Raw genomic sequence first — 20,511 nt, forward strand, 5'->3', positions numbered from 1 at the left:
AGTAGCTGGGACTACAGGCGTGTGCCACCACGCCCTGCAAATTTTTTCCATTTTAATAGAGACGGGGTCTCGCTCTTGCTCAGGCTGGTCTGGAACTCATAAGCTCAAGCGATCGTCCCGCCTCGGCCTCCCAGAGTGCTAGGATTACAGGCGTGAGCCACCGCGCCCGGCCGGAGTCGGATATTTCATGCAAGAGTTTGACTTAAGGGTTTGGCAGATACCGGAAAGTTTGAAAACACGCAGGTTAGAACGGGGCCCTCTGCGCCCAGCTCGCGGCACGTGGGCGAGACCCGCGGCTCTCCTCGGCTCCCCGCCCCCTCGGGGGTGGCACCGCCCACTTCCGCCCTCCGTGAGAGACCTCTGCGCGATGGCATCAACACCGCATAGGCCTTTTGTCCTTCCGGCGTCACCGTAGTGGCCTCAACCCAAGTGACACGTTTCCTTGGGGGCGGGGAAGGGGCGGGATCAGGTTGGGCCGGCTGCTCTTAAAGGGACCGCCGCTCCGGGCGCGGTAGGCGGTGCCGCGGGATCGTGAGCAGGTTTGAGAGGCGAGACGAAAGGCCGGGTGGGCTCGGGAGGAGCCGGGTGGTCCGCGGGGAGCGAGGGAATTTAAGGAGGGCCCCGGCTGCCCTGCGGGCAGAGTCTCGCCGGGACGGGCCCGCCCCCTCTCCCCAGTTCCCCGCTGCCGTGGCTGGGGCCGCCTGGGTTCATTCATTCCCGGCCTGGGGACTCCTCGCTCGGCCCCCTTAAGCGCGACGGCCCCAAGCGCAGCCCAAGGCCAAGCCGGCCTCCCCTCTATCCCACAGACTGGGGAAACTGAGGAAGCGACAGCTGAGCAAGGTCACTCCGCGGGTCCGGAGCGAAGCTGGCCTCGCTGCAGCCGTCCTACCCCCGCGGCCTCTCCGCGACCACTTTCCCGAGTCCGCACAGTGCGCGGGCTCTGCGGGCCGGCCGGGGTGGGGGCGGTGTCGGGGGCAGAGTCCAGCAGGGAGCGGTGGGGGGAAGGGCGAAGTCCCCGGAGACGGGCCGGGCTGCTAGGCGGGAGATCTGGATTCCACCCGGCTATGACTCTAGTATCTTTCTCTGTAAAGTGCCAGTAATAACACCTGCCTCATCGAGATGCTGGGGAATTCGGAAAAATAAAGCAGAGGTGCCTGGCACGCAGTGGGCGCTCAGTCGAGTGGGTCGGAGCTGAAGGGGCCCGGAGGGGATGGAGGCAGCCTGGAGGAAGCGGCAGCGGGCCAGGTCTCTGGGAATGAAAGGCCTCAGTGTCTGGGGCGTACGTCCCGCCCCTTCTGCCCGGAGAGTTGTTTAGGGCGGACGTGCACACCTGGCCAAGTCCACGTCTACACCGGCCGACCAGGGCGGCATTAAGTTGGGTGGGATCCCTAGCTCTGAGCCAGGAGTGGCCAGGAGTGACCAGCTGGTCCTGGCATGGGCAGAGGCACAGCCGGGGGCGGGATGGGGTGGGGCCCACTTCAGGACCGTGGTGCTGCAGCCCCGGAGCTGGGCTTGGCCGCCTGGCAAAGGACCCCACCCTTGGGGCCATCTGGATATTTCCTGCTTCCTCCCAGCTGACCCTTGTGGGAAGTGGGGGGCTGCCTAGAGCAGGAGGTGTTAGTCACTGAGGGCAGGAGCTAGCTTACACCTAGTGCTGGTGGAGGCCCTGGGGAGGCCTGAGACTGAGCCCGCAAATCTCCTTCTGGGGCCCCGAAGTCCCAATCCTGCTGCCGTGTTTCCTTATGCTCAGGACTCTCCTGTCCCCAGTCACCTTGGGGAAGGGAGTGTGGATCCTCAGATTCCACCTTCCCAACTCCGGGTCAATAGGAACTAGAAAATAAGTTGCCTGTACCTCAGTCTCCCCACCTGTACATGTGGCAGCCCTTAAAGTCACCTCATTTAACCCTCACACTACCACATGATGTTTGTACAGTTATTAGCTCCATTTTAGAGATGGAAACTGAGACCACGAGGGGTAAGTGATGTCGGAAGCCTAAGGCCAGAAAGTGATGGTACCCAGACTTGACCCAGTGCTAACTCCAGACCCACCTGTTATCTAGGGCACACTGCCACCTCCAAAGTGAGCTCGGGGCCAGATTCCGGAAGGGAAAGGGACCCTGAGCAGGCAGCCTCAGCTACCTCTGAGAATCGGTGTCCTGGGCACAGGTGCCATGGCAGAGAAGGTGCTGGTAACAGGCGGGGCTGGCTACATTGGCAGCCACACGGTGCTCGAGCTGCTGGAGGCTGGCTACGCACCTGTAGTCATCGACAACTTCCACAACGCCTTCCGTGGTGAGCAGTGGCAGTGGGGCCGGGGCTTCTGGAGGGGGTGGCAGAAGGAACACCCTGGGTTCCACCTCTATCACCGAGGGTGCGTGTGTGTCTGGATACTCCCTGGGGCCCCAGCACCCCATTCCTGATTTTGGTGGCCTCCATGTGCACCACCAGGAGGGGGCTCTATGCCTGAGAGCCTGCGGCGGGTACAGGAGCTGACAGGCCGTTCTGTGGAGTTTGAGGAGATGGACATCTTGGACCAGGCAGCCCTACAGCGTCTCTTCAGACAGGTGGGTGCCTGGCAGGCAGAGAGGCAGAGGGCACTGCCAGGGGCTAGAGCCAGTAAAGCAACCTCTGACCCCGGCATTGTCCCTGCAGCACAACTTTATGGCCGTCATCCACTTTGCGGGGCTCAAGGCTGTGGGCGAGTCGGTGCAAAAGCCTCTGGATTATTACAGAGTTAACCTGACAGGGACCATCCAGCTTCTGGAGGTGAGAGGCATGGGGCAGGGACACAGACACTAGTTGGCCCAGTCTGGCAAGCAGTGTGAAACACAGCCCAAGCTGTGTCATCTTGGAACACACAGCTCTACCTCCCAGCCTCAGCTTCCCCATCTGTACAGGACGGTACTCATCAGCTCAGCCCCATCCTCCTGTGGAGGAGTAACAGGGTGTGACAGGTGGGAACAACGTGTGAGGCAGAGGCCACTGACACCTCCCCTCCATGGCCAGACCATGAGAGCCTGTGGGGTGAAGAACCTGGTGTTCAGCAGCTCCGCCACTGTGTACGGGAACCCCCAGTACCTGCCCCTGGATGAGGCCCACCCCACGGGTGGCTGTACCAACCCTTACGGCAAGTCCAAGTTCTTCATTGAGGAAATGATCCGGGACCTGTGCCGGTCAGACAAGGTGAGCGCCCCCTTGCCCAGCCTGCACTCTGCTCGTTGACAGGTCGACTGACTCCGCACAGCCCCCCTTCCCCCGTGAGCCTGAGGAGGGGATTCTGAGCACCCCCTCCAAGGAGGAAGCCAAGCTTTAGGAAGTGGCAGTGACTTGCCCAAGGTCACAGCACTGGCAGCGAGGACCCCAGCCCCTTCTCATTTCTAGAGAGAGAGAGAACAGGCATGGGGGTGAGGTAGAGGGCTCTGCATTCAGCTGGGACACGCTGCCTGCGTCCCTGCCCCCCACCTCTGACCTGTGTCCCACAGGCCTGGAATGCAGTGCTGCTGCGCTATTTCAACCCCACGGGCGCCCATGCCTCTGGCTGCATCGGTGAGGACCCCCAGGGCATCCCCAACAACCTCATGCCTTATGTCTCCCAGGTAAGGGAGAAGGGTAGGGACAGAGGGGGTGGCCCTAGGGTTATAGCTGGTGTCGGAGACCTGGAAGGAGCTGACCTGACCTCCACCTCTAGGTGGCGATCGGGCGGCGGGAGGCCCTGAATGTCTTTGGCAACGACTATGACACAGAGGATGGCACAGGTGAGCCTAGGACCAGGAGGACCCAGGAGTGGGAGCCAGGAGGGAGAGTGAGGTAGAACAAACTTCCCACCCAAGCCTGCTCTCCCCTACAGGCGTCCGGGATTACATCCACGTGGTGGATCTGGCCAAAGGCCACATCGCAGCTTTGAGGAAGCTGAAGGAGCAGTGTGGCTGCCGGGTAGGCAGAGAAGGGAGAAGCGAGGGTGGGGAGGGGCTGCATCCGGCAGACGGGCCCAGAGAGCTGGTTAGTCCAGCCCCTTCCACAAAGTCTGTTCTCTCCTGGGCAGATCTACAACCTGGGCACTGGCACAGGCTATTCAGTGCTGCAGATGGTCCGCGCCATGGAGAAGGCCTCCGGGAAGAAGGTAGGCCAGCCACCCACCCCATCTGACGCTCAGCAGCGTAAAGCCTTGACCCTTCCCCCTCGCCTGCCCGGTGGGCGCCCCACCATTGCCCAGTCTCCTCGGCCCAGCTAGCACCGCAGTGCCAGGTCCCCATGAGCAAGACACTGCTCTGCACTTCTGCTTCTTGAGGACCTGGCTGGCAGCTGGGCAGGTGGGGCTCAGGGCCAGCTCAGCTGAGCCACACAAGCTCCTCTTGCAGATCCCGTACAAGGTGGTGGCACGGCGGGAAGGTGATGTGGCTGCCTGTTACGCCAACCCCAGCCTGGCCCACGAGGAGCTGGGCTGGACAGCAGCCTTAGGGCTGGACAGGATGTGTGAGTGCTGCCTGAGCCCTGGGAGAGAGGGGCTAGGGAGGGGCTGATCAGATCTGGGCATGCCCACCCAGGGCTGCCCGAGAGGTCGGGGCGAGGCCCTGCATTCCAGTGTGGACCTGACCACACACCTTGCTCTGTCACAGGTGAAGATCTATGGCGCTGGCAGAAGCAGAATCCTTCAGGCTTTGGCACGCAGGCCTAAGGGACCCCCCCCAACCATGGACCAGAAAAGGAAAAGACAAGCAGCTGCCTGCTCTCCAGCCTCTGGCAGGACCCAAGGCCCAGAGCCTCTGGGGCCAAGTTAAGGCCTCCCCTACCTCAAACCCCAGCTGGGCCCTCGCAGCCCACCAGGCACGAGGCCGAGGGCTCCACTGACCAGGAGTCAGGGGTCTCTAACTCTCACCTTCCACAGGGTCTGGGAACTCATCGGGACCACCAAGAGCGAGTGTGAGGGGTCAGGGCTCTTCCACAAAAGCCCCCTCCTCCCAGGCACTAATTTATACTGCTCTGAAGAAGCTTTCCAAAGTATTTAAAATAAAAAGTTTTCTTACATTGGGGCAGATGCTTGAAGACGGTCGCTCTCTACCCGCTGGATAGAATCAGCCAGGCCTGAGAGTTGAGGAAGCAATTAATTTCTTTAATTTTATCGGAATCCAGGATACAACAAGAAAAACACCCAAAACCACATGGAGACAGAAGACGAGACACAACTCCTCCCCCACCACCTCCCTGCCCTAGAGTGGGGACAAAGTGGGGGTGAGACAGCTGGGGGAGACCTTGAGCCTCAGTCCAGCCCTGCAGGCTCCAGGCCTGCAGGGAGGAGGGTAATGGGGAGGCAGGGCCCAGCCCCCAAGTGGGGGGAACAGCTGAGGGAAGGCCCCCTCGAAAGACGCCACCTCCTCACCAGCACTCCTGCCCAGGGCAGGGAGCCCACAGCAGCAAGGGGGCCCCGGGGCCATGGCCACATTCATGATTGAGAAGCAGCTAGAGTGGAGGCAGAGAGACACACACGATTATCTGGGCAGAATCAGTTGGGGTAGGGGCCCGGGAGGGCCCCATGGGCCAAACCCTGAGGTCACAGGAGGGGGCCCAAAGCGGGGCTCGTGAGTGAGGTCCTGAGTGAGTGGGTCAGCGGCTGGGCCCCTTTTTCCAGCTGCCTACAGCCCCTCCAGTACTGCTGCCAGGGGCGCCTGCCTCCAGGGAAATGGGACAAGCAAGCAGCCCACCCCTGCTGCAGACAGGGCCAGGAGGCTGAGGCCAGGAAGGAAGGCCTGGCAGGTCTTGCCATCTGCCCCAGAGGCCTGTGGGAAGAGGACGGGGAGAGGAAGGGTGGGGACAGGGGCTCGACCGGCTCAGATCCAAGATGGTGCCACGCTTGCTTGCAGGGTCCCCCATAAACTGGGGGACTGTGCTGGGGGCCAGCAACTCTGCTTAGACAGGAGGTAGCAGCTTCTCAAGAAATTCCTTCACAGCTGCCATCTCCTGTGGGGAGCAGAGGGGGACTGTGAGAGGCCCCTGGCTGGAGAGAGGATGGAAGAAGACGGGTGGGTGTGGTCCCCCCACTGACCTGAGGACAGGAGCTGTGCATGACACCCGGATACGTCTTGAACTGGACCCTGGCAGGTGTGACAACGGACCGGAGTTTCTCAGCTGTCAGGGCCCCAAACCGTACAGGCACCATGGGGTCCAGCTCCCCATGGCACTGAAGGATGGCCAGGTCCTTGGCACTGCCATTGGCTGCCTGTGGGCCAGACAGGACCCAGAGGGCAAAGCCAGTGTTGCAGCTCAATCTCCAAGCCACAGGAGACCCAAAGGGCAGGAAAGGGGTCTGCGGGGACACTCACCTGGGGGAAGGCCCGGTGCAGAGGCAGCCAACAGCTCAATGCCACAATGCCAGCCAGAGGGTGCGGGCAGGTGAGGGCTGTGTAGAGGGACAACGCCCCACCCTGGAGCAGGGAGAGAAAGAGAGGTCATGAGGGCACAGCTCACCTTCCCAGCCCCACCCCCTCTCTCCCCTCACCTGTGAAAAGCCTCCCAGGACGATGCGATTGGCAGGGATCCCATTCTTCATCTCGTGCTCAATCAAGGCCTTGACTGGAGGGAGGGGTCAGTGGGTGGGGAGAAGCTGCTGAGGGGCCCAGAAAGGAAGCCTGGCAGAGGCACTGCCAGTGCTTTCCTGGGGGGCGGGAGAGGGAGGATGCTGACGGGGGCTAGGGCCTTACTGTTCTCTGCTGCCTTCTTGATGCCAGCCTCGTCCTCTGGGGCATCTGGACTCAGCCCCATCAGGTCAAACCTGGGGGAGCAGAGGTGTTGACAGCTACTGGAAGACCCCAACCAGCCCCCTGCAGCTCCCTCAGCTCCAATCCCATCACCAGCACCCCCAAACTCACCAGGAGGGCATCACCATCTTCATGTTGAGTGTCACAGGGATCCTAGGCCTGGGGAGGGACAGCCAGAGGGCCATGATGCTCAGGAGGGATGAGAAAGCCACAGCAGAGAGCCCAGAGAGGGCAGAGCCACCCCCGGGGGGGCCCCTCCCAGCAGGCAGGGCCTGTGTTTAAGGTGTTGCCAGGCAACCTGCCACGTGGGGCTGGAGCCTGTGGTTGGGGCATCAGCGCTAGGAAGGAGCAGCAGAGCCCAACACTCGGCGTGACGGGGTCCCAGCGGCCGGTGAGTGCTTGGGGAAGGGGCACAGGGAGGTGCTGGTTCTAGGAGACCTCAGGTCTAGGAAGCCCTAGGGCTGGGGGCTGGTGCTGGGCCCCATGCCTGGGGTGCCGCAGCAGCTGAGGTTGAAAATGGCACTTCTGGCTGCCCTGAGCCCCAGCCCCAGGATGCAGCTGACAGGAGAGAACAGGCCCAGGGCCGCAGGACCACCCCTGGCTGATCCCCAGCCTCAGCCCCTCCCTTGCTGGGGTGACACTCACGCATGGGGACAGATGTACTTGACGTGAGGGAGCCGGATGGTGGAGAGGGCGTCAGCCCAGCTGTGCCTGTAGGAGGGAAGGGAGAAAGGGACGGATGTAGGACGAGAAAGGGAGAGGGAGGGCGGCAGCCTCTCCAGCCCTGCCTGCCGGGCTCGGCACCCTCCCCGAGGAGCAGCCCTCCTGGCTCACTCACCCTGTGTCTCCAAGTCCATGTAAAAAAATAACCTGGAAAAGGATGAGAAATGGGGAGATGGGGAGGTTCCCCAGGTCCTGAACTTCTGCCCACCCCTCCCCAGTGCCCAAGGACCTGGCGGGACTAAGGTGGCAGCCAAACAGGTTATGAACCCCGAGCGAGCCTCCTGGCCTCGGGCTACTCCCTTCTCATCACTGCCACCTGCATTTTCCCACACCCCTTCCACACCGGGTGAGCCCTGGCGGCTGCCATGGGTAAAAGGGGATCCTTACCGCAGCCGTTTCCCGCTCAGCTCCAGACACAGTGGCAGCATCGGTGAGCAGGGGCACAGACATGGTGTTACCACACATACACCGCAGGGCTCCACGGCGGGGGCCTGCACCACGGGGGCAGTGGTCAAGAGCAAGGCCAGGCAGAGAACAGACTCTCGGCTCAAAGGGCCCTCCCAGGCCATCGGCCCCCACACAGCACCCAGACTCCTTCCCGGGCATAAAGAGAAGTAGGCAAGAAGTCCCCGGGCAGAGAGGTAGGAAGTTTGCCTCCATTCCAGGGCTGAAAGGCAGAGGCAGCCACCCTAGTGGCCCAGAACTCATGTCCCTGAGCTTGCTAGAGATAGGCAGAGGCAAGGCTTGGGGCTCTGGGGTGTCCCGGTGGCCTGCCCACTGTCTCCTCAGTGGCTACCTGCCTCCTCCCTGCTCTCCAATCAGCCCTTCTCCAGACCCCTTGGGTCCCGTCCTCCCGAACTCCTAGTGCTACTGGGAAATGAAAGGGAGAAAAATGACAGGGAAGTATGTTTCCAGCCCCTACTCCCCCTACACCCCCAAATCTCCAACCTCCATCCTCCCATCCAGCCCCCATCCAACCTGCACAGCAGTTACTGGCTGAGCCATTCTCACAGCCCCTGGGGGCTGCCCATGTCCCCAGGAAGCATAAGGACTCCTGTCCACCACCCGCTCCAAACTGGTGCTCCACACCCCCCTGAAGGAGCTACCTGCTGCTGCTGCCACTGGCTCCAAATGGGCCCCCAGCTTGACCACACTGTGGGACTCCCAAACACAAAAGAATGTCAGGCTGGCTGGCCCCTCCCCTTCCTTAGCATCCTCCAAACTCCCGGAAGCTTCCACTACCTGCCTCTAAGTGCCTGCCCTTCCCACCGGCGCCCACCCCTCCCAAGTGGCTTCCACCTTCTATCTCAGGTGCCCCTGAGGCACCTCCCACGGTGGGATCTTTCTCCTCTGACCCTGGGGTCCCTCTTCCTACTGGGGAATGCGCCTCCCGCCCTCAGCTGGGATTCCCTTCCGTCTCCACTGTGGGGACTGCCACCTCTCAGCGGGGTGCCTTCCCCCTTGGCCCAGTGTCTCCCTCCCCACGCTTAGAACTTCCACCCTGACCCAGGGTCTCCCACTCCCCACAATGGGAACTTCTGTTCTGACCAAGGGTCATCCCCTCCCCACAGTGACATTTTCTACCCTGGCCCAGGACTCACACCTGCCCACAAAGGGGATCTCTACCTTCGACGCTGGGGAAGCTCCTGCCCCACAATGGGATCTTCCACTTCCGACCCCAAAGTCCCTCTCATCATACCCGGGCCCTCCCTTGCCTAGCCCCGCCCCACTCCCAAAGTCCCCAAGACTGGACAGCGCCTTCGCACCTCACTCCCCGCCCCCATTCTTCACAATCGCATCTCCCCTCCCCACTCCCGGGCCCTCCCGGCGCTCCGGCCTCCTCCACACCCCCTCCGTCCGCCGCTGGCCCCGGCCCAGGGTACCTCCACTCCCTGGGGCTCTCGAGACCGCTCGGGCGATTCTCCTCTTTCTCCCGCACAGACACACACTCTTCCCCCTCGGCCGCCCCCGCCGGAACTTCCGTTAGAGTCCCGGGAACGCAGCCATCGCGCTGCCGGAAGTAGCCTGGCCAGCGTTACGGAACCCGGAAGCGGGGACAGGGCCTCGCGGAGTGGAAGCTGCCATGTTGGAGACGGTGGGGCCACTCCCCGTCATTCAGCCGCGGGATCGCAGAGTTCTTACCCGCTCCCACCTGCAGAATCTAGACTGCCACTTGCCACCACCACCCGTGCGCCTCCTGGAGGAAAGCTGTCTGGAAGGAGAGGCATCCCTCATACTATTATTGGCATAAAGTTTATCACCTTCCCATCCCCATGGGACACACTTCCTATGGCCTTGGGTATCCGTCGCTGGTTTTCATGCCCTATTCCAGGATCATGAATGGAATCATACACTCTACACCGAAAAGACCTTAGAGATCATCTAGTCCTCCAGTCATCTTAAAGATGAGGAAACTGAGGCTTGGGGAAGAGAAGTATAAATAAACAGGAACCTCACATTACACCGTAATGCTGCCCCTCTGGACGGGCTTCCTGAACTATAAAATAGTAATAACCAGTTTCCTGCCTACTTCACAGCTTTGCTGGTAGCGTCAAATGAGGTCGTGTGAACATGCGTTATACACTGTAAAATCACAGCGTGAGGCCTTAATCACTTTGAAAAGGACCCTGAGAACACACGCAGGCTCTATCAGGATAGCTGGACAGATACTGGTTGGGTTGTTAGCACTGCTCTCCATAAGCAATGCCATGCAGACAGCGCACAAAATGCCACCATCAAATGAGCTCCATCAAACAAGAACAAAAAGGGCTTCATGTGGTCATCGAGTCACCTTTGCTCCTTGCTGCACTGGTAAAGTGGAACTAGGGCTTAGGGACCACAGAAAGGCTGGAAGGGAGGCAAACGAGTTGAAGGAGCAAGTCCCTGAGAGAACATGTGGGGATCTGCACACAGGAAATGAGTCACATTTGTCTCTCAAGCTTAGGACTCATTCTCCCAGCTTAACCTATTAGTTTTTTTTTTAAACCCAGCTCACTGTACACTGATACTAGTTATTTCTTTAAACTGAAAGAACACAGTACAAACTTGGTAGCAACAAAGCACTTTTCTCCAGGCCTAAAACACCAGGATTCTGGGCAGGAAAACTTTGGACCCAGGGAGCCACAACAAGCCAAGGACTCAGGACTGGATGTCAAAAGAGAAAGGGGATAAAAGTGTAAAACAATACATCCGCCCCCACTCCCAACACAATCCCTGCTGGGTTTGCTCATGGAAGAATGAGCAGTTCCTCCTGCATCCCAATCACCTGAGACTCTGTAGCACTTTCAGCAAATTCTTCACAGTGAAGCTTCAAATTCAGAGGCTCAGCCCTACCAGCTACCTGTGATTAGTGCTGTAATTAGTGGAATTAATAAAAAGGCAAGTCTGCTCTAAGATTTCCAACTTTATTTTCCCACCCCCTACTCCAAATTAAAACATAGCCCTTCTGACATCTCCAAAATGATCCAACTGAAATAAAATAGGCTGTGGCTGAGTGAGTAGGACTCTAAGTGCATCAAGAACTGTTTGCATTCTGGTTGACTTTAGACTCAAAGTTTAGAAATTTTAAGCCCTGACAAGGCTTGGTGGTGGCAGATTTTTCCCAGGACAGGAACAACAGTGTGGGCCAATCCGTCAGAGGAATTCTCTCAGGAGGATCGGATTCAACACTAATTCCCTTTATCACCTGTTCCTATTTTCTGCAAGGGAAAGAATACTGACCATCTCAAATCGTCTTTTTAGATACTTAAATTATCTTGAATTGCTGCACTGACTTTCACAATTTAAGTCCAGAGTCTTTGGTCCACCTTCAGACAGCATGTGCTGCTCACTTACTTTCCTAACCTTCATTTCTTCTGATGAGCTCCAGAATCTGTCCTCCCTTATTTTTGCAAATGTCACTCCACAAATTACTTCCCTTTGTGAGAAATGGAATGTAGGTTTTTATATGTGGGTGTCGGAGTGTTTTTAACCTACTGTGCAGAATTAAGCTTGGCCTTTCCAGGAGAAACTGACCTAATCTTGATTTAATCATGGCATTTCTTAAGATCTACCTAGTCCAAAACAATAATAAAAATTTCAAAGTTCAGTACAATTACCAGTAAAATGAAATTTTCATCAATGCTATCAAGAACTCAAAAGAAAATATAAACATTAAGTCTGGCAAGGATTTATTAGGAAGCTTATCAGTCACAGTGAATAAAAGCCATTAAAAGAAAAACTCAGAGATCTCCAAATTCTGGCATTGGGCTTACAAAACTAGTTAGAAGCTAATAAACATTACAGAGGTTCCAAGGGGAATCTTAACTGGTCTCAATCTTACCCCAACCAAGCTACCCACAAACACAGAAATGATTCCCATGCTCTCCCTAGATTGCTTAGCTAGGCAGTGGAAAAGGAGACCTTCTCCCCAAGCTATCACACATCAGGGCAAGAGACTCCTGCCCTTCTAGCTGTAACCACTGGACACTCGTGTGTGACAGACAACTCCAAGCTAGGCAACTTAACAAGAATGCTGAACAATGACAGGGAAAAGGAGCAAGCAGGAACAAGTGCTTCTAGTTGGAGACCCTCCTGATGGCTAATACAAACATGATCCTGTAGCTTCAGAAAGTTTCCTGCAGCCCAGAAATAGTTTCCATTTTTTAAAAAACAAGTCACACAAAAATCCTGCCACAAAGCAACAAGACATTTGGAATCCCATGGCCACATCAACTGGAAAAGCAAGCATTATCCATGACTGCCAGATGCCACCCGGCCCAAGCCCCGATTTCTGCAGTGCCCTAGAGAACCACGATTGTCCCTCAGTACCCACACAACCCTCCCAGTGGTGTGGTATCTTCCGTAGGCCAGGTTTCTGCAGCAAGCCCCAAAAACAAAGCTTGGCAGAGGTGGTGGCAGCCAACTCTCTCTGGAGCCTCGTCCCTTTGTTCCTCCCAACAGGTAGTTGTACATCTTCACTGACACAGCGCCTCTGCGGGAGCCTTGGCCAGCACTTAGGAAATGAAGTGTGTCTGTGGGGTAACCTGATGGACCCTGTGGTCTGCTGGGTTGGCCGATGCTTCATAATTGCAGATGGTCACCTCATGTCGACGAAGCTGCAAGAAAATTGAGAGGCTGGGTCAGCAAGCCTCTTTCCCAGATTACACACACTGCAGTAGTCCTCACTCAGGCTCATTTCTAGAAGTCATCATCTAATATCACCCCTCTTCTGATATTTTTTATCTTGAGAAGCCTACAAAGATCATTATCTCTGATTCGCCCTGTGACTCTAAAGATTCATTCCCCCTACTGTAATGGGGGTACCATGAGAACAGGAACTTGCCTGTCTTGTTTATCATCCTATCTCTGGTGCCCGGAACAAGAAAGAATATCAAAAATGTTGAATGAAGGGAAGAATTTGAAAGTGAAAAACTGAATTGATGTAAACTACATAATTTCAACCCCCTTAAAAGTACCTATAGTCTGTCAAATGAGACAGTTTATAGTGATGAAACCATGAAAAATTATAAACAGACTGGACCCAATTGATATCTCACTTGCTCTTTTCTCTTCCCTGAAAGCTCCCACCACCAGAGAGAGAGAGAGAAAGAGAAAAAGAGAGAGAAATGGGGGGCCAGCCTTTCCAAACCCATCTTACCTCAGTCCATTCTCCTCTCAGGCCAATATAAAAGACCTTTGTGGTATCTGCTCCAAAGTTCTTTGAAATATGAATGGAGAGATGATACACATTTGAAAAACGAGAAATTCTAGAGGATGAAAGGAATAGGGAGAGGAGACATAGGTTACATTTCAGTGAGTGTCTCACCATCATGTCAAACAACAATTCAGCTCCAACTTGTGGTAAAATCCAGGCAAATGTCAGAGAACACTCTTGGGTTCTTCCTCCTCATTCTTCTCTGGACAAGCAATTAATTCAATGAACATTTACTGAGCCACCTGCCAGATTCTGTCAAGGAGTAGGGACAGACAGACAGATGAATAAACACTGCTCTTGCCCTCAAGGAACAGGAATGAGAAATGCTGCATAACTCAGCAGGGATTCCAAAGCACATTTAGTGTTGACCTTTTTCCCTTAGGAAAAAGGGAAAACTAGTGAAGAGATGAGGTGCTCCCGTATAACTCAGCCTGCTGTAAGCTCAGTATACAAAAAGGAATTCTGAAAACATCTTTCTTAAGATCACCCTAGGAGCTCATTCAAATCTGCCAATTGCTTACAAGTTAACAAGTCTGTGTCTTCCACTGAATCTCTGCCAAAAATTGACCAAGCCAAGGATCAAGCCTCTTCCACTGTTTAAAGTCATTTCTAATAGTAAGAGAAGACAGCAGGAGACTGGCCAAAAAAAAATGGCAAGCCCTGTAAGCATTGATGCATACGTGCTCTTTGCAAATGAGGGAGCACCTGTGTTCCTCAGAAGCAGCCACAGACAGTGGAAGACAGGCCCCGTGCTTACTTTGTGGCGTACTCTAATTCTCCTGTAAGATCCCGGTTCAGACTGAAGGTCTGATCTGGCTCCCTTTCTGTATCATCAAAGGACATCTGTGGAATGTTCTTGTACCTGAGAAAGGAAAAGGAAAAAAAGTTTTAAAAAATATGCACTATCATGCTTTTCAGCTTTTCAAAACTTCCTACTGACTGCTCAACTGCCTTTGGTTCTATCAAAAGGAGATTAAATTTGAGGGTCAAACTTTGGGAATGGCATTTTTTGGCACTTATATACAAATGTCTTTAATTACAACAAGAAAAGAGCTGAGATCTGCAACATAATGCCATGGCATCTTTGAGTGGGTTAAGATCACATGAGAAGCAATACACAAAGAGATGGCTCAAACTAGGTCACGTGCAGCAAATGCATGGAGAAAACAAGCAACTCAGCACATTCAGACCAAGCTGAGGATGTTATTAAATAAAACAGCTTACTCATGGTAAAAAAAAAAAAAAAAAAAATACATACTTTGGCAGAAACATGTTACACACAGATAAGAGTTAAGATCAGATGATCCAGCGCTCAAGCATTTTTGTGTCCAAAAATTACCCCATAAACTCAGTCATTTTACAGTTCTTAAAAAAAAAAATACAATTTGGAATTTACCTTTTGAAAGAGCACAAAAGGCCACAACCTCAAAACAGGCTTTAGAAAGTCAAGGTAAAACTGCCAGTGAAGAAATATTTTTTACAAATCAACAGCTGTCTATAACCCACAAATTCTCAAGGACTAAGCAGCATATCCCCGCCAACTCCAAGGTGTTTTATTAACACACCCACACAAAAGGGGCCCAGATATTAGCTGCAGCAAAATGCATATAATTTAAGAAAGCAAATATTTGCTTCAAAGAGTTTCTAAGAATGATGCACAGCAGAATAATAATAAGAGTGAACATTTATGGGCAGCATTATGAGAGGCAGTATATGCACTGAGGTTAAAGGCAGTGTCTGGAGCTAGATTTCCTGGGTTTCAAGCCTGGCTCTGTCACTTACTTACTAGCTGTGTAAATTTGGGCCACTGATTTAACCTGTTTCCTCACCTGCAAAATGGGGTAGTGATAGTACATACTGCATACAGTTGATGTGGAGATTAAATTGAATCAATTCTAAGTGATGCATATATTTTAAAGAAGTTTTTACTATGGGAAATTTTGTACACAAAAGCAGAAAGAATAATGAATCTCCACATACTTATCATGCATCTTCAATTAACAATATTAACAGTAATTCTTTAATATTGTTTAACACCGAGTCTGTTCAAACTTCCCTGACTCCCAATTTAACTTTTCTGGAGGTGTCCATGGCTTGTTATAGTTGAGTAGATAGCATTTTTTTTCTTAATTGTACAGAAAATAATGGTGTATTTTACAATCAATGACATCTTAGATTCCATAACGTATAACAAATGTAGTGTGCTTAGAACTGAAGGCTATGTAAATATTTGTATCTGCTCCCCCAAAATTGGGCACTTAACTATGTTCCAGACCTATTCTAATGTCTTTACATATTGTATCTCATTTAACTCTCTCTACAATCTTATGAGGTATGTACCACAACCTCCCTCCCTCCCTCCCTTTGTCTTGCTCTGTTCCCCAGGCTAGAGTGCCATGACATCAGCCTAGCTCACAGCAACCTCAAACTCCTGGGCTCAAGCAATCCTTCTGCCTCAGCTCCTGAGTAGCTGGGACTACAGGCGCATACCACAAGGCCTGGCTAATTTTTCTATTTTTAGTAGAGATGGGGGTCTCGCTCTTGCTCAGGCTGGTCTTGAACTCCTGAGCTCAAGTGATCCTCCTGCCTCGGCCTCCCAGAGTGCTAGGATTACAGCCACCACACCCATCCCTATTCCCGTTTTAGACAGGAGAAAATTGAGGCATAGAGAAGATAAGGTCACGTCCCAAAGCCATGGAGTTAGCAAGTGGTAAAGCCAAAATTTGAACCTAGTTTACTCCAGAGCTCGTACTCTTAACCACAATACAACATGGATGTGTATCTAGTCTTTGGAAGTCAATCCATCATCTTCCAAGTAAATGAGTTTCCAAAAACATCAGATCAAAAGTACTATTTCCTTAAAATTAGTAAATATGTGGAATTGCTTTCAAATTCATGTTTCTAACATTCAAAAATATCAGTATCTTAAATATCTCTCTAAAATCCATTTAAATCTATTTTTCAGATGAAATTTTTTAATGTAGTTCTGATATTTGTTTCTCCAGCACTCAAAAAGCAGTTTTCCCCATCTTTTAGTAAGGCTCTCCTAGAATAAGGTAAGTCATCAAAAAGAGAGTACTAGCTCTGGTGGTAACAGACCCAGTGTTGCAAGAGGTATACAGAACTTTGCTAACTAAAGGTTAAGCTCAGATGGAGTAATTCCCTGTCAACAAAACGCATGCAAAGATTATGAGTGTATGAAATAGCAAGGGGAAATTTTAGAAATTTTGAAGCTAACCCCAAGAGTATAATTCATAAAGATCATTTGAGATATGCAGTTGGTTTTAAGAAAACTGCAAAGTCATCAACAAATGGCATTTACAAAATGCTCTCTGAATAAATGGTGCCCTAGTAAGCACTTTGAAAAAAGAGACAAGCTGTTGGTCCCAAAGATTTAACCTAAAAAAAGTTATTAATTCAGGAAGAGAAATGTATATTCCAATGCAGAAAGAGAACAAAACCAAAATACTTTAAAAGAGAAAATATCAAACCCAGTAAAAAGAAAAATAGCATTATTCTAGATTAAAGTGTAATTAGAAAAAGAGAATTAGGAGCTTTTTGAGGGCCCAGGCCCTTGCCACTTACAGTCTCATCTCAGAGGGGTGTGACTCATCATCCTCTCCCATTATAATGATGCCTTTGAGCTTGACATTGCCCGTAAATCTGCCAGAATGCAAAAGAGAAGGTTGTCAAGCTGGGTTTGAATACCTGCTTAGCTGTGTGACCCTGGGCAAGACCCTTCCCTTTTCTGGGCTTCAGTTTACTCATCTGTCAGACTTGTACTAGATAATTTCTAAGATCCTGTCTACCTCTGGCATTCTGCAATTCTAAGAAATTTGCCTCAATTTCTCAGTTATCGTTCAACAAATACATCTGTTTCCAGTCTGCACCAAGAAAGCTATGATGCTTTCCTCCTCAAACCCACCAAAGTAATTTACCCCATCTCTAGAAACAGATGTGTGCTCTTGACACAACCAATGAATGAATCCATCTGAGTAGGCAACTGGGTACAGCCTATTTAGCCTGAGGCAGGCACCAAGGAGATACTTACGGAATATTAAACAGAAGCTCTTCATCTGCATCACTTTCAACAAACTGGAGGGGATGGGGAGTGGGGAGGAGAAAGCAACAAATATTTGCTGAGAGCCTACAATTTCAGGCATCTCCCACCCTATTCTACAACTGGTGTGCAATGCAAAAAGTCAATCTTCCTCGGTTCTCCAGGACTTATTAACTTGAAGCTAATCAGTCTTATCCACAGTGTCCTAAGAGCCCCAGACCATCCAATTAGAAGGTTCTTAATGAGGAGCTCATGGATGGATTTCCAGGATCGAAGAGCCTCTTGAATTGTGAATTGAAAGACAGGTGCTTATGCGCATTTTTCTGGGGAGAGGGTCCACAGCTTTCAAATGGCTAAAAAAGGGGCTTGTCGCCCCACAATGGTAAAGAACCTGTGCTCTAGATAGGAAATACCCTTCATCCCCCTACGCTGGTCTTCACCGGGTGATATGATGAGGCAGCCATCGGAACCAATGGTCAAGTGGAAGGGAAAACGCCCTCACGACCATCCTCCCTCACTAACCCACACGACACTAGAATAGAGCGTTAGGCTGTGTAAAGACAAATCGCCCCCTTTCCCTATCTTGGCCTCAGTTTCCCCATATGCAAAATGGGGAGACTCAACCCTGCTCGCCTCCCAAAGGGCTGGCAGGAGACCGGCACGGGAAAGTACATGGCGACTGAGCTGTCATTATTTTTAGCATCAGGAATGAGGCTGACGGAGCAGACAGACGGCCTGAGGCCCCAAGAGGATCCCTCCCCGCCCGCCCCGGGCGGCCCACCTTGGAGCGGTCGGTCCGCTCTTCCCACGGCTTGAAGACGCCGCGGCCGCTGCCCTCGCGGCTCTCGTTAAGGCACTGCAGCCGCTCCAGGTCGATGCGCAGGTACAGGCCGTAGGCCAGGCCGCGCTGCTCGGGCGGCTCCTCCCGCTCGGCGGCACAGCGGCAGCCGCCCCCGCCGTGGCTGTGGCCGTGCGACATGGCGACGCCACTGCCCGCGCGTCCCCTCCGCCCCGCCGCCGCGCTCCCGCCACTCCGCTCCGGCCGCCAAGCGCGCCGCGTCCGCCGCGTCGTAAAAGGCGCTCCTGTGCGGCGCATGCGCCTGGGAGGAGGAGGGCGGGGCAGAGAGAATTGACATTTGACCCGCGCCTTCCAGGTACCAGAGTTAGTGTCGGCTGCCTGGGTCCTGGAGGTGGGTGTTTTCACCATCCCAGCTCCACAGATGTGGGAACCGAGGGGCATAGAGGTTAAACTTGCGTTCCGAGTAAGCGGTCGAGCTGGGGTTCGAATCCTCTTCCCCTGAGGCTCAAGCCTGTCCTCTCGTCCTGGACCTGCGCGTTTCTTTAGGAGCTGAGGGAGGAAATCGTGCGGAACGATAAGGCCTGGGAGGCTAGAGAACGCAGCCTTATCACCGCCTCACACGCTTAGGCGTCGAGAGCTCACAAGCCCACTTTCGTAACAACTTTCCCGACAGCAGGCTTAGAGCTTGAGAGCACAGGCTTTGTGGACGGCCAGACCTGGAGCCAAGTCCTGGGTCTGCCACTGACCATGTGACTCTCTAAGTCATTTTCCCTGGTCTGAGACTGCATCTCCTCATCTGTAAAGTGGTAAGAATAATATGTTTCCTAGGATCACAGTGGGTAGTAAATAATGCAATTAAAGAACTCAAGACATATGGTAGGCATTCAATAGCTGTTGGTTATTACAGACAAATCCAAGCACTGCCACTTACTAGCTGTGTGGCCGTGGGCAAGTGACTTCACCTCCCTGAGGCTCAGTTTGACCCCTGTAAGGTGAAGGGATTGGACTAGATGATCTTTATGTTCCCTCCCCCATGTGATATTTTAGAGCAGTTTTTTTAATGGCTGGTTGTTACCCATTAATATGTCTTAAAATCCACTTAGAGGATTGTGACCAACATTTTAAAAAACAGTATGGGTGCAGTGGCTCACACCAGCAATCCTAGCACTTTGGGAGGCTGAGGTGGGAGATCACTTGAAACCAGGAGTTGGAGACTAGCCTGGGCAACATAGTGAGACCCCATGATTGCACCACTGCACTCTAGCCTGGGCGATAGAGCAAGACCCTGTCTCAAGAAAAAAAAAAAATACAAAAAATATTCAGAATGTATCACACATTTTAAGTCTCAATCGATGGGACTTTCGTTTCAGTTTTGGGTTTGTGTACTCAGGCACAATGTAAAGTGTTTTTCATATTGTGGGTTGAGGTCAAAAGAATGAAAACCACTATTTAGAGTTGAAATTATTTTGTTTTCAGAGTAGAATGCTTTCTGACTGCCTGGTGGGGAGGAAGAAAGACAGGATGCAGAGAGAGTTTTGGGATTCCCTGGATACCTCCTGCCCTTCACATCTGTCTCTGGAGTACCTAGATGTGAATGGGTACTGGTGAAATACAAACCAAAGTATCCATCTGTTCAAGTTCCATTCAGAAACATTTTGATGTCCTACTTCAGTTACTTGTGAAATACGCAAGCTTAGTTCTGGTTCAGAATAGCTCAGTGTCATGAATTATTCCCACTCTCACATCACAGTTTCAGGTAAGGGGCCTTGCATGTGGTGAATGCATAGTAAATGTTTGTTTAATTGAATGGTACACTCAGTAGCCTTTCTTTGGAAAGAGTATGTCCCATTGAAGGACCAGGCCTTACCCAGGGCATCAGCTCACTTTGAACTTTCTTCCTGTCTTCTGCCTCAGTGGCATCATTTAATGATTTATTGAGTTCTCTGTGCCAGACGTTGTGCTAAGCACATTATGTAAATCATCTCAATTATTTGTACTTTAAGAGGTAAGTACTATTACCTAATGTTACCTCCATTTTGAAGATGAGGGAAACTGAGGCTAAAAGAGATGAATTAACTTGCCCAAGACCAGATAAGGTTAGGAAGTAACCAGGCATTGAGCATCCCCTGCACTGTTCCTGAAACACATCCTCCCATAGTTTCCTGGGAGGAAAAAGGTACACCTGAAGTAAGTTTGTTGTATTGATTATCTTATTCTGTGTAACAAATCACCTGAAAACTCAAAAGCTCTATACAAACATTGATTATTTCTCATGATTCTGTGGATTAGCTGGGCAGTTCTCTTCTGGGCTAGTTCAGCTTGGGCTAGAAAGTTTGGTATGGCCTCACTCATATGTCTGGTTGATACTGGCTGCCAGCTGGGGTGATGGGGCCACATGTCTCCAGCAGACTGTCTGAGCTAAGTTACATGGTGACAGTCACAGAGGTTCCAAGAGCAAGAGAGGGCAAAAAATTGCATAAGC

The 20,511-nt window shown here is 52.4% G+C and overlaps 3 protein-coding genes and 1 long non-coding RNA gene across 14 annotated transcripts in view; 2 read left to right on the top strand and 2 right to left on the bottom strand.

The window, feature by feature from the left end:
* Nucleotides 1–464: 464 nt before the first annotated feature.
* On the top strand, nucleotides 465–5,030 carry GALE (UDP-galactose-4-epimerase). Of its 4 annotated transcripts, none has more exons than XM_045546026.1 (11): nucleotides 465–539; nucleotides 2,167–2,292; nucleotides 2,449–2,564; nucleotides 2,653–2,766; nucleotides 3,007–3,183; nucleotides 3,483–3,596; nucleotides 3,689–3,755; nucleotides 3,848–3,933; nucleotides 4,043–4,120; nucleotides 4,359–4,473; nucleotides 4,617–5,030. In XM_045546026.1, exons 2-11 carry the CDS (start codon nucleotides 2,172–2,174, stop codon nucleotides 4,673–4,675), a joined length of 1,047 nt encoding a protein of 348 aa, XP_045401982.1. In that variant the 5' UTR covers nucleotides 465–539; nucleotides 2,167–2,171; the 3' UTR covers nucleotides 4,676–5,030. The 4 variants fall into 4 exon arrangements, with proteins under 4 accessions (XP_045401982.1, XP_045401980.1, XP_045401983.1 ...); XM_045546024.1 differs by having other exon boundaries at nucleotides 481–539; nucleotides 2,061–2,292; XM_045546027.1 differs by lacking the exon at nucleotides 465–539 and adding an exon at nucleotides 583–840.
* A 59-nt stretch (nucleotides 5,031–5,089) lies between these two features.
* On the bottom strand, nucleotides 5,090–9,466 carry LYPLA2 (lysophospholipase 2). 4 transcript variants are annotated; one of them, XM_045546031.1, is made up of 11 exons: nucleotides 9,359–9,461; nucleotides 8,582–8,628; nucleotides 7,863–7,966; nucleotides 7,591–7,622; nucleotides 7,398–7,463; nucleotides 6,864–6,911; nucleotides 6,696–6,766; nucleotides 6,494–6,567; nucleotides 6,318–6,419; nucleotides 6,041–6,214; nucleotides 5,090–5,955 (listed from the first exon to the last, which is right to left on the bottom strand). In XM_045546031.1, exons 3-11 carry the CDS (start codon nucleotides 7,938–7,940, stop codon nucleotides 5,905–5,907), a joined length of 696 nt encoding a protein of 231 aa, XP_045401987.1. In that variant the 5' UTR covers nucleotides 7,941–7,966; nucleotides 8,582–8,628; nucleotides 9,359–9,461; the 3' UTR covers nucleotides 5,090–5,904. The 4 variants fall into 4 exon arrangements, with proteins under 4 accessions (XP_045401987.1, XP_045401989.1, XP_045401986.1 ...); XM_045546033.1 differs by having other exon boundaries at nucleotides 8,582–8,639; nucleotides 9,359–9,456; XM_045546030.1 differs by lacking the exon at nucleotides 8,582–8,628 and having other exon boundaries at nucleotides 9,359–9,466.
* LOC123634424 overlaps nucleotides 7,075–20,511 on the top strand; it is a 35,188-nt gene continuing 21,751 nt past the window's right edge. For 3 of the 5 annotated variants that reach the window (XR_006733911.1, XR_006733913.1, XR_006733912.1), the window contains exon 1: nucleotides 7,075–7,143. This is a non-coding gene — a long non-coding RNA (uncharacterized LOC123634424). Of the gene's footprint in view, nucleotides 7,144–18,366; nucleotides 18,836–20,511 lie in introns of those variants that run through there. The other 2 variants (XR_006733909.1, XR_006733910.1) reach the window with 1 other exon arrangement.
* PITHD1 (PITH domain containing 1) lies at nucleotides 11,628–18,304 on the bottom strand. Its single transcript, XM_045546029.1, has 6 exons — nucleotides 18,012–18,304; nucleotides 17,222–17,265; nucleotides 16,756–16,833; nucleotides 13,928–14,032; nucleotides 13,114–13,222; nucleotides 11,628–12,571 (listed from the first exon to the last, which is right to left on the bottom strand). Exons 1-6 carry the CDS (start codon nucleotides 18,207–18,209, stop codon nucleotides 12,470–12,472), a joined length of 636 nt encoding a protein of 211 aa, XP_045401985.1. The 5' UTR covers nucleotides 18,210–18,304; the 3' UTR covers nucleotides 11,628–12,469.

The sequence above is a fragment of the Lemur catta genome, chromosome 3, assembly GCF_020740605.2.
Source record: "Lemur catta isolate mLemCat1 chromosome 3, mLemCat1.pri, whole genome shotgun sequence".
NCBI classification, from domain to species: Eukaryota; Metazoa; Chordata; class Mammalia; order Primates; family Lemuridae; genus Lemur; species Lemur catta.

Coding starts and splice junctions, on each gene's coding strand:
- GALE (XM_045546026.1), top strand. CDS start 2,172: ATGGCAGAGAAGGTGCTGGTAACAGGCGGGGCTGGCTACATTGGCAGC. Junction 2,293..2,448: donor CTTCCACAACGCCTTCCGTG/GTGAGCAGTGGC, acceptor GTGCACCACCAG/GAGGGGGCTCTATGCCTGAG. Junction 4,121..4,358: donor AGAAGGCCTCCGGGAAGAAG/GTAGGCCAGCCA, acceptor CTCCTCTTGCAG/ATCCCGTACAAGGTGGTGGC.
- LYPLA2 (XM_045546030.1), bottom strand. CDS start 7,940: ATGTGTGGTAACACCATGTCTGTGCCCCTGCTCACCGATGCTGCCACT. Junction 6,767..6,863: donor AAGATGGTGATGCCCTCCTG/GTGAGTTTGGGG, acceptor CTGCTCCCCCAG/GTTTGACCTGATGGGGCTGA. Junction 6,568..6,695: donor CAAGAAGGCAGCAGAGAACA/GTAAGGCCCTAG, acceptor CCCTCCCTCCAG/TCAAGGCCTTGATTGAGCAC.
- PITHD1 (XM_045546029.1), bottom strand. CDS start 18,209: ATGTCGCACGGCCACAGCCACGGCGGGGGCGGCTGCCGCTGTGCCGCC. Junction 16,834..17,221: donor GAGCTTCTGTTTAATATTCC/GTAAGTATCTCC, acceptor GCATTCTGGCAG/ATTTACGGGCAATGTCAAGC. Junction 12,572..13,113: donor TGAGAGGAGAATGGACTGAG/GTAAGATGGGTT, acceptor ATTTTCTTGCAG/CTTCGTCGACATGAGGTGAC.